Genomic DNA, 13,345 nt, shown 5'->3' with positions numbered 1-13,345 from the left:
CCAAGAGCAACTGCACATGACTGTTTGGATTAGTGATGTCTCTTAATTTTTTAAAAAGATAGGGCCGGGAGTTGGCCTAGAGGTAGAGTGCTTGCTAGCATGCAGGAAGACCCAGGTTTGATTCCTCAGTACTGCATACATAGGGAAAAAAGCTGGAAGTGGTATTGAGGCTCAAGTGGTAGAGCGCTAGCCTAGAGAAATCCAAGGACAGTGTTCAGGCCCTGAGCTCAAGCCCAGGACTGGCCCCCCAAAAAAAGCGTATTAATATCTGTATCCAGAATATTCCAGGCTATCATCCTTTCCTGTTTCTTCCCTTCTTATCATTCCTATTCAGGATTTAAGATTGACACCCTCCTGACTGCCCACCAGTCCCCCCCTCCCCCCTAAAAAAAGAAAAACATCACTGATCACACTGATCTCAGTCATTTCATTGTGTTTCAGGTTGTTATGTTGGCAATGTACAACTTGTCTCTGGAAGGAAGTGGACGTCAAGGTTACTTCAGGTGGAAAGAAGATATCTGTGCCTTTATTGAGAAACACTGGACGTTTTTACTGGGAAATAGGTAATGTGAATTTTACCCTTGAAAATGTCCAGTACAAAATAGACATTATTTGAGACTGCATCATGTAGCTCTGTTACAGATTTATTGTATTTTTTTATTTCCTCTAAAATATTTTTTTTTAGGTATTGTAAAGGTGATATACAGAATAAGCTCATTACGTTTTACAAGGAGCGATTTTAGTTCTTGAGTTTTTTATAAGGGTGCTGAGAAAAGAATTAACACTATGTCTGGTTCTTTATCACAAGAATAGAAGATCTGTTTTATTATAATGATTTAGCAGGTTTTTTTGTTTGTTTTTGTTTTTTTAATGGGTCATGGGGCTTGAACTGGGCCTGGCCTGGGCGCTTTTCCTGAGCTCTTCAGCTCAAGGCTACCACCTTACCCCTTAAACTACAGCACCATTTCTCATTTTCTAGTGGTTAATTGGAGATAAGAGTCTCATGGTCTTTAGTGCCTGAGCTTTGAACAAAATCCTCAGATCTCAGCCTGAGTAGGTAGGATTACAGGTGTGAGCCACCACGCCTGGCTTTGATTTTTGTGATTTTTAAGCACATTTAATGTTCTTTGCATTGTAAAATTTCTGACAGCTTTAATACATCTTGTAATTGAGGTAGCTCTCTTATTTGTACATGAGTGATATATCTTAAAGTATATAGAGGTTAGATTTGATGAATGCGATAGAACATATTCATAGTAATTACACTTCAAAAAGGAGGATCCTGAGAAGATGGTGGTGGAGTAGGAAGCACCAGAAATCTGTCTCCTCACCTAGACCATAATTGCACTGATAGAATCTGTTTAAGGTAATTACTTTGGAGCTTGAGAGAGTCTTAATAAAGGCTTGCAACTTCTAAGGGAAGGCTTGAATAAATTTTGGTTAACTTTGGTCATTCTCAGTCTTAGCATAGTGGCATCTACTCATTCCCCACCTCCAGCCCTGAGGCAGGAAGCTCTGTGTGCCTGTTTTTAGAGCAGCCTGCTCATACTGTAGGATTCAGGATAACCAAAAGAACTTTCCCTTCCAAATGTTGGGAATTTGTGCAATGATCATTGCTGCTTCTGATGAGAGGTGGACAAAGAAGCATCATTGTCCAACAAATCTTGAATAACCATCTATTCAAAGATGGAAAAGTGGCCAGTAAGGACAATTTAAAAAAAAAAAAAGGCTTAAGACCAGGCTCATGTCTATAATCCTAGCTACTTAGGTGGCTGAAATTTGAGTATCATGTTTCAAAGCCAGTCTGGGCAGGAAAGTCCATGAGACTCGTAAGTCCAAATAACCACCAAAAAACTGGAAGTAGAGCTGTGGCTTAAGTGGTAGAGTGCTAGCCTTGAATGAAACAGTTCAGGGACAGTACCAAGTTTAAGCCCCATGACAGCAACAACAGCAACAAAAAAACCCCAAATCACTGATCATTAGGAAAATGCAAATTATAGTTGCAGTGAGATAACAAACCTAATGAGATAGTAACTATGAAAACAGGAAAATGCAGACACAATGGCCCATACCTGAAGTTCTAGTACTCAGGAAGCTGAGACAGAAGGATCATGAATTCTAGGCCAGTTTAAGAGTATGTAGCCAGATCCAAATTAAGTTAGGGGGAAAGAAAGTGGGAAAAAAAAAATCACCGTTGGGAATATGGAACAAGTAGAATCTTTATACCAGTGGTATACCATTGAAGGGAATGCACAGTCACATAATCATTTTGGAAAATTAATGGTTCCCCAAATTCAGTATAGGATTACCGAATTATCTGGCAATTCTACTTTGGGGTATTACTCAAGAGAATTTTAAGCAGGATCTGAAAGAGATACTTGTTTAAGTTTCTTTTTGCTGGTCCTGGGGCTTGAATTCAGGGCTTGGGCTCTGTCCCTGAGCCTCTCTGTGCCCAAGGCTCGGGCTCTACCACTTGAGCCATAGTGCCACTTCCAGCTTTTTCTGTTTATGTTATACTAAGGAATTAAACCCAGGGTTTCATGCATGCTAGGCAAGCACTCTACCACTAAGACACACTTCCAGCCCCGAAATACTTAAATTTTGAACTAGGATCCTCAGATTTCAGCTTCTGAGTAACTAGGATTATAGGCATGAACCATGATGCTAGACTGTCATGTAATGTTATTACCATGCCAATGTATCTAGGCAAAAAATCTGAGAAATGTATCAGTCCTCTCTTTGGATGACATTATATACTAGGATTTAGATTTAGGATTTAGATTAACTTGAGTCTCCAAATGCCTACTCCTAACACTGCTTAATTTACATTAAAAAGTAGCTTAATTAGCCAGGCTGGTGGCTCTTGCCTGTAATCCTAGCTACTAAGGAGACTGAAATCCGAGGATAGTGGTTCCAAGCCAGCTAGGCACTTAAATCCATGAGACTCTTATCACTAATTAATCACCAGAAAACCTGAAGTAGCACTGTGGCTCAAAGTGGTAAAACACTAACCTTGAGCTGAAGAGCTCAGGGACAGTGTGCCCGGACCCAGAGTTCAAGCTCCATGACGACCAAAAAAAAAAAAAATGTAGCTTAATGAAAGCTATTTTTTAAGAACTGTAGAATCAGGACGGCTCTTATGGGAAGTTGGTTTTGTTTTTGGTTTTTATTATTTTATTTATTTATTTGTTTATTTTTGGTTTTTAATTGTGTCAGTCCAGAGTAGTGTCCCTGAGCTTTTTTCTGCTTAAGACTAGGATTCTCTCAAGAGGCGCAGTGGCTCACACCTGTAATCATAGCTACTCAGGAGGCTGAGATCTGAGGATCACTCTTCAAAGCAATCCTGAGCACTAAACACCTCTCCAATTACCCACCAGAAAACTGAAATTGGAACTGTGGCTCATGGGGTAGGGTGGTAGCCGTGAGCTGAAGAGCTTAGGGACAATGCCCAAACCCAGAGTTCAAGTCTCATGACTGACAAAAAAAGAAAAAAAAGGACTATCATTCTCCCACTTGAGCCATATATACTTCCATTTCTGACTTTTTTTATTAAAGAATTTATTAACATTGATTTTTACATCCTATTTCAAATGACATGTATAACAAATAAGTACTCAAGAAGGGAATCTTTATATACAATCACTGGCACTTAGATTTTAGAACAGAATTAAAATTAGGCTGAGGGTTTGTATGTCATAGATACATATCATTTCTGACTTTTTTGATGGTTAATTGGAAATAAGAGTTCTGTATACTTTACTGCTTGAGTTGGCTTCAAACCATGATCCTTAGATCTCAGCCTCCTGTGTAACTAGGTTATAGAGCCAGAAATTGAAGCCAGGAAGACTCTAGAACCTCTTTTGATGATTATGGGCCTGTTACAATAAAAAGAATATATCACTGGCAAGAAGTCACACCTGCATGGAATATATTTTCCATATAATAATAAAATTGAAATACCAATGGTTTTTAAATTCTTTTGATTCTTTAGGAAAAAGACTTCGACATGGTGGAGCACAGTAGCAGGCTGCCTTAGTGTGGGAAGTCCTATGTATTTCCGTTCAGGTGCTCAAGAATTTGGAGAACCCGGATGGTGGAAACTTGTTCATAACAAGCCTCCAACAATGAAACCTGAAGGAGAGAAGTTGTCTGCCTCCACTTTGAAAGTAAAAGGTACTGTTGTGAGAAAAGCACAAAAGGAGTTAGTCAGGCCAGGGCCAGGCAAGTATGTCTGCTTTTATGAGGCTTAGGTCATTGTTTCTGGAGCTGTTTCACTTGAAAACTTACGTTGACATATTTTTGTATTCTATTTGATAAAAACACATAAATGTATTTCTTCTTCATTTTCCTCCAGTATGCTTACACATCTTTCAATTATAGTGCATGTAGGTCTGCTATATTTTATTTAATTGATCCTATTAGATGACAACATTTCTTTTTTTTAATTTTTTTTGCCAGTCCTGGGATTTGAACTCAAGACCTGAGCAATGACCTTGGGCTTTTTCCTCAAGGCTAGCACTCTTCCACTTAAGCCACAGCACCACTTCTAGCTTTTACTATGTATGGTACCAAGGAATTAAACCCAGGTCTTTGTGCATGCTAAGCAAACACTGTACCATCCCACCACTGCTGGCACCTACTTTGGACATTTATCTATTGTAAGCATAGCACTGAGTTCACAGTAGTAAAATAAAGAAACTGAAGCTGAATAGTTATGTTAACATTTGATGTTTATCCTTTTCTGGCAGCCTCAAAACCCATGTTAGATCCCATCATTACTGTTGAGGGACTCAGAAAACGGGCAAGTCGAAATCCTGTGGAATCTGCCATGGAATTAAAAGAGAAAAGGTCTCGAACACAGGAAGCAAAAGACATTAGAAGAGCCCAGAAGGAAGCAGCAGGCTTTCTTGACAGAAGCACATCTTCCACCCCTGTAAAATTCATAAGCCGAAGTCGTAGACCAGATGTGATTCTTGAGAAAGGAGAAGTGATTGACTTTTCATCTTTGAGCTCTTCTGACCGAACCCCACTGACCAGCCCTTCTCCTTCTCCCTCTCTGGATTTTTCGGCCCCTGGGACACCAGCCTCTCATTCTGCCACGCCTAGTTTGCTTTCAGAAGCAGATCTGATTCCAGATGTTATGCCACCTCAAGCCTTGTTTCATGGTAAGACTTAAAATATCTGGACCTTGTGTTCTTGGGTAGGGGTGTTAAAATAAATGTCCGAGTTTTCTCTGAGGGCTATATGCTCTGTGTTTCTGTCTCCCTTCCTAAGTTACTTCCTTTATTTCCTTCCTCCTTCCTATTTTCCGTATTTATTTATTTAGGTTGTGTGGCTTGAACTCAAGGCCTGGGTACTGTCCCGAAGCCACTTTGTACTCAAGGCTAGCGGTCTACCACTTGAGCCACAGCACCACCTTTGGTTTTTGTTTTTTGCCAGTCCTGGTCTTGAGCTCAGGGCCTGAGCACTGTCCTTGGACTTTCTCAAGGCTAGAGCTTACCACTTGATCCTCAGCACCACTTCCAGCTTTTTTCTATGTATGTCGTACCGAGGAATCGAACCCAGGTCTTCGTGCATGCTAGGCAAGCACTTTACCAATAGGCCAAACTCCCGGCCTCCACTTTTGGTTTTTGAGTGATTTATTGGAGTTAAGAATGTCTGGGGGACTTTTCCACCCATCTGATTTCAAACTGCTGTCCTTAGACTTAACCTCCTGTGTAGCTAGGTGTGAGCCACCCGCACCCAGCTCTGCATTTCTCTTCTATGTCTTGATGACAGTGTTTTGTAATCTGCACAGATGATGATGAAATGGAAGGTGATGGTGTTATAGACCCAGGGATGGAGTATGTTCCGCCCCCAGCTGGAGCTGCAGCTTCTGGACCAATAGGAGGGAGAAAGAAGGTCAGAGGCCCTGAACAGATAAAGCAGGAGGTAGAAAGCGAGGAGGAAAAACCAGATAGAATGGATGTAGACAGCGAAGACACAGATTCAAACACATCTATGCACACAAGAGCTCGAGAGAAGAGAAAACCTCCTCTGGAGAAGGACACAAAGCCTAAAGGGCCCAAGTATACTCCTGTGACCATTTATGAGGAAAAGCTGCTTCTCAAGAGGCTGGAATCTTGTCCCAGTGCAGTGGCCATGACACCAGAAGCTCGGAGACTGAAGCGGAAGCTGATTGTTAGGCAGGCGAAAAGAGACAGGGGATTACCACTTTTTGACTTGGATGAAGTTGTGAATGCTGCCCTTTTGTTAGTTGATGGGATTTATGGAGCCAGAGAAGGAGTTTCCAGACTTCCATCTGGACAAGCCACTTACAGGACTACCTGTCAGGACTTCAGGATCCTGGACAGATACCAGGTGATGGGAGTGTGTGCTGCATAACTACTGGGGACAGGAGTGGGAAGGGACAGGGAGTCAACACAGCATGCTGTGACAGTCATAATCATGAGTAATGTAGGGAAAAAACTCTAGGAGAAAAATGCAAAAATTCCTGGGCTTTAGATTCCAAAATTATTTAATATAAATACCTCTAATATAGCTGTTTTCTTTTCCCTTGAGTATTAAGACATAGCCTAATATTTTCCTAATATTTTCCTCTGTCTCTGTCTCAGGTTAGTTCATGTCATGGTTTTGACTGACAGATTTGCTGAGGCCTTGCATTTGTGTAGTGAGGTCATGAGTATATTTCTTTTCTTTTCTTTTTTTTTTTTACCGCTCTAGAACTTTTAATATGATTGTTGAATTCATTATTTTATTTTTCCAGTTCTAGGATTTGAATTCAGGTTTTCACACTTGCTAGGCAGGCTCTCTTCTGCTTAAGTTGGAGCAGTAACTCCATTACTTTTTTTGTTGTTTGTCTATTTTTTTTTTTTTTTTGCCAGTCCTAGGGCTCAAACTCAGGGCCTGGGCACTGTCTTTGGACACTTTTTGCTCAAGGCTAGCACTCTGCCACTTGAGCCACAGTGCCACTTCTGGCTTTTTCTGTATGGTACCAAGGAATTAAACCAGTGCTAAGTGAGCACTCTACCACTAGGCCACACTCCTGAGCCCTCTAAATTCTTTTTCTTTTTCAGTTGTGGGGCTTGATCTCTGGGCCTGAGTATTGTCCCTGAGCTCTTCAGCTCAAGGCTACCACCCTACCCTTTGCGCCATAGTGCCATTTCCAGTTTTCTGGTTGTTAGAGATAAGTGTCTCATGGACTTTTAGTGCCCAGGCTGACTTTGAACAGCGATCCTCAGATCTCTGCCTCCTGAGTAGCAAGGATTACAGGCAAGGACCACCGTTACCTGGCTCTAAATTCTTTTTTTTTTTGCAGGGGAGGGGGGTCATTAAATGTACAGAGGGGTTACTGTTATATGTTAGATAAAGAATACATTTCTTTTTGGACAGTGTCACTTCTTCTCTTGCTCGTTCCCATTTTTTTCTCCCATGCCCACCTACAAATTGTATAGTTCATTTTCAGCATAGTGTCTAGTGAGTAGTATTGCTACGTTTGTTCACCATCTCATTGTTGACCATCTCATTATTTCTTTTACTTATGTTTTTCTTTGGTTTTCTGATAAAATTCTTGATCTTTCCCAATATTCACAGAGTGCTTTAATTATGTCTTTAATGTCTAGTAGTGAATAAAAGATGCTTTGCAGCTATAGTACACTCTTGGTATCTGTGGTTCCAAGAAGACCACTACTGAGGAAAATCCAAGCATGCTCAGGATGCATAGAATCTAGTGCTCTATTATGGATGCTTGATTCATTTTTTTCATAAGGGCACCTAACTTTTATTAAACTCATACTACCTTTCAATAACAAATCTAATCACTTTATTGCTTATATTTACTTTTTGTTTTGTTTTGTCAGTCATATGAAGCTTGAACACTGGACCTGGCACTGTCCTTGAGCTTTCCAGCTCAAGGCTAGCACTCTACCACTTGAACCACAGCATCACTTTTGGTTTTCTGCTACTTAATTGAAGATAAGAGTTTCACAGACTTTCATGCCCTAGTTGGTTTTGTACCGTGATCCTTAGATCTCAGCCTCTTGAATAGTCAGCTAGGATTATAGGCATGAGCCATTGGCTCCTGGCTTAAATTCACTTCTATCTTGCATTTTGGGCACTATTTACTTTTTGGGAGGCAGATACTTTTTTTTTTTTTTCATTGCTCTTGTGGTTTTGTTTATATTCAAAGGTATTTCATTTGAATAAAGCATGTCAAGTTAATATCAGTCCAAATTTGATTCACCATATTTTTAGGTGATGGCTTGGACAACAGTGTAGCTTCCCCTAGCACAAGTGATGATTATGACCCTGATAAGGACAAAAAGCATCACAAAAAGTGGGGCATCTTTGGGAGACAGATTTTCCCACTAAGGGAAAGGAAATATACAGCAGATCCTGTAGATGATTCAAACTAAACACAACTTATAATAACTTGGGACTGTCTAAGAGCTTCTCTGTTAACTACATAATGTGTATGCTAGAATTTAAAATGTTTTTCAGATTTTTAAAAAAATTTCTTTAATTTTTTTTTCCCCCCTGTCCTGGGGCTTGAGCTCTGGATCTGGGCACTAGCCTGCAACTTTTTTTTTTCTCTCAAGACTAACACACTCTACCATTTGAGCCACAGTTCCATTTCCAGCTTTTTATGGTTAATTGGAAATAAGAGTCTCATAGATTTTTCTGCTTGGTGTTGGCTTTAAACTATGATCCTCAGGTCTGAGCCTTCTTAACATTTTTTTTTTAAATTTTTTTTCCCAGTCCTGGGGCTTGAACTCAAGGCCTGAGCACTGTCCTTAGACACTTTTTGCTCAAGGCTAGCGCTCTGTCCCTCAAACCATAGCACCATTTCTGGCTTTTCTGTGTATGTGGGACAGAGGAATCAAACCCAAAGCTTTGTGCCTGCTAGGTGATCACTCTACCACTAGGCTACGCTCCCAGACTTAAAATTTATGTTTTAACTGCTGTTATTCAAAGCTGTGTAATAAGAAGTGTCACTGTGGCTCAAGTGGTAGAGTGCTAGTAGCCTTGAGAAAGCCCGAGGACAGTGCTCAGGCCCTGAGCTCAAGCCCTAGTCTGGTTAAAAAAAGAAGAAAAATTCAAAATTAGATTAGATTGTATTTTAGCTGGGCACAGTGGCTCATGCCTATCTATAATCATAGCTACTCAGGATGTTGAAATCTGAGGATCGGGTTCAAAACCCACCCAGGTGCTAAAGACTGAGGCTCATCTCCAATTAACCACTAAGAAAACGGGAAGTGGTGCTATGGCTAGAGGGGTAGGGCTGTAGCCTTGAGCTGAAGAGCACAGGGACAGCACCCAGGCCCAGAGTTCAAGCCCCATAATCAACAACAACAACAACAAAAAACCTGTGTAATAAATCCAGGGATAAGACAGAATAAATGTATTCATTCATGTTACCAGGTTCCTCCTGAACTTGAAGTCGATTTATTATGATTTTGTTTTGTGATAACTTCATTGAGGTATAATTTGGAAACAATTTACCTAAAGTATATAATTTATTAGTTTCTGTTGTATTCACATAGTTGAATCATAATTTTAGAACACTTTATAACCCCCCAAAAGAAACCTTGAATCTTTTTGCTTTTACTGTTTCCCTTTCCCAATTAATCTACTTTTTGCCTCTATAAATTTACCTATTCTGGATATTTCATATAACTAGAATCATATATCATGTAGTCTCTTATTACCTTTTCTCTTATTTAGCATGATTTTTTTAGTCACTTGTGTCATAGTATATATATATTTTTTTTCCCATGGCTTAATCCTCTGTGTACATAAACATATATTGCTTATCCATGCATTAGTAGACAGGCATTTAGGCATTGTTTCTTTTTGCCAGTCCTGAGGCTTGAATTCTGCCTGAACACTGGCCTTGGACTTTCTCAAGGCTAGAATTCTACCACTTGAGACATAGTGCCACTTCCAGGTTTTTCTGTGTATGTGGTGCTGAGAAATCAAACCCAGGGCTTTGTGCATACTAGGCAAGCACTTTGCTACTAGGTCAAATTCCCTCCCCCTCCCCCCTGTTTTTGCCAGTCCTAGGGCCTGAACTCAGGGCCAGGGCACTTTCTCAAGTGCTGCCCTCTACCATGTGAACCACAGCACCACTTCCTGCTTTTTTATGTATAAGTGGTACTGAGGAATTGAACCCAGGGCTTTGGGCATTCTATGCAAGCACTCTACCATTAGGCTACCACTGTTAGCCCCCCTCCCCTTTTTTTGTGGGGCTTGAACTTGATGGCCTGGGTGCTATCCTTGAGCTCTTCAGCTGAAGGCTACTGCCCTATCCTTGAGCCTAGCCCCACTTCCTGTTTTCTAGAGGTTAATTGAAGATAAGAGTCTCAGGTCCTTTTGTGCCCTTTTATGCCTGGGCTGGCTTTAAACCTTGATCCTTAGATCTCAGCGTCCTGAGTAGGTAGGATTATGGGCATGAGCCACCCTGCTCCCTGTTTTCTTTTTGTGTGGTTAAATATTAGGGCTTGACCTCAGGGTCCTCTTGCTTTTACTAGGTGGTTTTCTTTTCACTGCACCACTTGAGACACACCTGTACTTCTGGCATTTTGCTGGTTAGTTGGGAATAACAGTCTCAGCTGACTTTTCTGCCTAGACTAGCTTTGAACTATGTCCTCAGATCTCAGCCTCCTGAGTAGTTAGGATTAAAGACATGAGCTATCAGTGTCTGACTTTTTCTAGTTTTTGACTATTTTGAAAAATATTGCTGTGAATATGTACAAATTTTTTGGAGGGGGGGGTCCTTGGGGCTTGAACTCAGCCTGGGTGCTGTCCCTGTGCTCTTTAGCTCAAGGCTACTACCCTATCCCTAAGCCTAATCATTGTCCCTGAGCTCTGCAGCTCAGGGCTACCGCCCTACCCTTGAGCCAAGCCCCAACACAGGTCCTTTTGTGCCTGGGCTGGCTTTGAACCTTGATCCTCAGATCTCAGCCTCCTGAGTAGCTAGGATTATGGGCATGAGCCACTATGCCTGGCTGCGTACACATATTTTTTTTTAATTAAAGAATTTATTAACGTTGATTTTTACATCATATTTCAAATGTCCTGTTTAACAAATATTCAAGAAGAAAATCTCTATATACAATCACTGGCACATAGATTTTAAAACATAATTAAATTAAGTGATGGTTTGTATGTCATAGATACATACTAATATATGTAATAAAACATGTCTTTAGAGTATATAGCCCATCATAGATTTTTTTTTTTTTTTTTTTGCCAGTCCTGGGCTTGGGCTCAGGGCTTGAGCACTGTCCTTGGACTTTCTCAAGGCTAGCACTCTACCACTTGAGCCTCAGCACCACTTCCAGCTTTTTGCTATGTATGTGGGGTACCAAGGAATCAAACCCGTGCATGCTAGGCAAGCACTCTACCACTAAGCCAAACTCCCGGCCCCCATCATAGATTTTTATGTCTATGTATTTATGTTTATATCCCCAAGACCATGTCCATAAGCTTGGGTACCCAAATATTGAGTCATTACTGTTCTATTTGGATCTAATATCCACATATTAAGCATACCATGTGCCTTTTGTTCCTTTGGTTTTGACTTATCTCACTCAACATGATTCATTCTAGCTTCATCCACTTCCCAGGGAATGCCATTATTTTATCTTGTCTGTTGGCTATGTAGAATTCCATTGTATGTGTGTGTATGTGTGTGTGTGTGTGTGTGTGTATATATATATATATATATATATATATATATATATATATATATATATATGACATTCATCTGCAGTAGTGCATCTAGGTTGTTTCCATTGCTTGGCTATTGTGAATAGTGCAGAGATGAACATGGCTGAGCAGGTGTCCTTATCATATCCTGTGTTATGATGCTCAGGATAGATGTCCCTAAGCTTCATTTGCTCAATGCTACACTCTACCACTTGAGCCACAGCGCCACATTCAGCTTTTTCTCTTTATGTAGTACTGAGGAATCAAACCCAGGGCTTCATGCATGTGCTAAGCAAGCATTCTACCACTAAGCCATAGTCTTAGCCTGCAGGCTTTTCCTTAGCCTTTGTTCCATCTTCCTTCTGACATCTGTGGCTTCTGCCAAGTTGTGTTTGGGAAGGAACTCAGCAGGGCATTTGAAGAAACACATTTGTCATTGCCCACATTTATTTGACTTCAAAATGGTTTTTAGCCATGCACAGTGGCTCATGCCTATAATCCTAGAGGAGGCGGGGATCTGAGGATCATGATTCAAAGTGAGCGCAGGCACTGAAGTCCCTGAGACTCTTATCTCCAATTAGCCATTAGAAAATGGGAAGTGGGGCGGTGACTCAAGGGGTAGGTCAGTAGTCTTGAGCTGAAGAGGTCAGAGACAGCACCCAGGCCCAGAGTCCAAGCCCTATGACTGACAAAAATAAAATAAGATAGAAGGTTTTAAATCCCCATCAATGTCATTTCACAAATGTAAATTGAATAATAAATATGTGCCAAGCACTATTCTAGGTAGAGTTACTTCAGAGTGTTAAGACCAGGGAGGGAAATGGCCACGACTGGCTTAGCCAGTTGGCAATCTTGGATCTCTTAATCCAAGGCGAGTGCAATGGTAGAGGGCAATAGCACTTCTCCGTTCTGGGAAGTTAAGTCCAACCCTTCTATGGAAGTAATACTTGAAATACTTGAGTCCTGATTTACAGGGAGGAGCCAGATTGAAAAAGGCTCAGGATGGAAGGGCCAGGACCAGGCTGGTAACAATGACTGGAACATTATGATGGTAAAGGAACAGATTGGTGGGAGAGGAATCCATAGGAGTAATGGAGCCAGATTCTGCAGGATTCTGCAAGTTTCAGAACAGGAGCTTGAATTATATTCTTAACATATGGTAGAAAAGCCATATATAGGCCTTGAGAACAAGAGGAAATGAATTTATAGTGTGTGTGTGTGTATGTGTGTGTGTGTTTTGTCAGTTGTGGGACTTGAACTCTGGGCCAGGTCACTGTCCCTGAGCTCTGCAGTTCAAGGCTAGCTCTCTATTACTTGAGCCACACCACCACTTCTGGTTTTGTGGAGGTTAATTGGAGGTAAGAATCTCACAGACTGGGCCAGGAGTTTGGCCTAGTGGTTAAAATGCTTGCCTAGCATGCATGAAGACCCGGGTTCAATTCCTCGGTACCAAATACATAGAAAAAAAGCCGGAAGTAGTGCTGAGGCTCAAGTGGTAGAGCTCTAGCCTTGAGAAAGTCCAAGGACATTGCTCAGGCCCTGAGCTCAAGCCCAGGACTGGCAAAAAAAAAAAAAAAAAGAATCTCACAGACTTTCATGCCCCGTCTGGCTTTGAATCACGATCCTAAGATCTCAG

The 13,345-nt window shown here is 41.0% G+C and overlaps 1 protein-coding gene across 2 annotated transcripts in view; it reads left to right on the top strand.

The window, feature by feature from the left end:
- The window catches only part of Kat14 (lysine acetyltransferase 14), a 32,046-nt gene that overhangs the window by 8,319 nt on the left and 10,382 nt on the right, over positions 1-13,345 (top strand). For both annotated transcript variants that reach the window (XM_090351949.1, XM_090351950.1), the window contains exons 3-6: positions 442-563; positions 3,992-4,173; positions 4,749-5,165; positions 5,798-6,360. In XM_090351949.1, coding sequence (XP_090208075.1) covers positions 442-563; positions 3,992-4,173; positions 4,749-5,165; positions 5,798-6,360 — 1,284 coding nt within the window. The remainder of the gene's footprint in view (positions 1-441; positions 564-3,991; positions 4,174-4,748; positions 5,166-5,797; positions 6,361-13,345) is intronic.

This window comes from Megascapheus bottae, chromosome 18 (assembly GCF_031878675.1).
Source record: "Megascapheus bottae isolate mThoBot1 chromosome 18, mThoBot2.hap1, whole genome shotgun sequence".
NCBI classification, from domain to species: domain Eukaryota; kingdom Metazoa; phylum Chordata; class Mammalia; order Rodentia; family Geomyidae; genus Megascapheus; species Megascapheus bottae.
The sequence above is the reverse complement of the archived record's forward strand: the minus strand, read 5'-3'. Positions and strand labels throughout refer to the sequence as shown.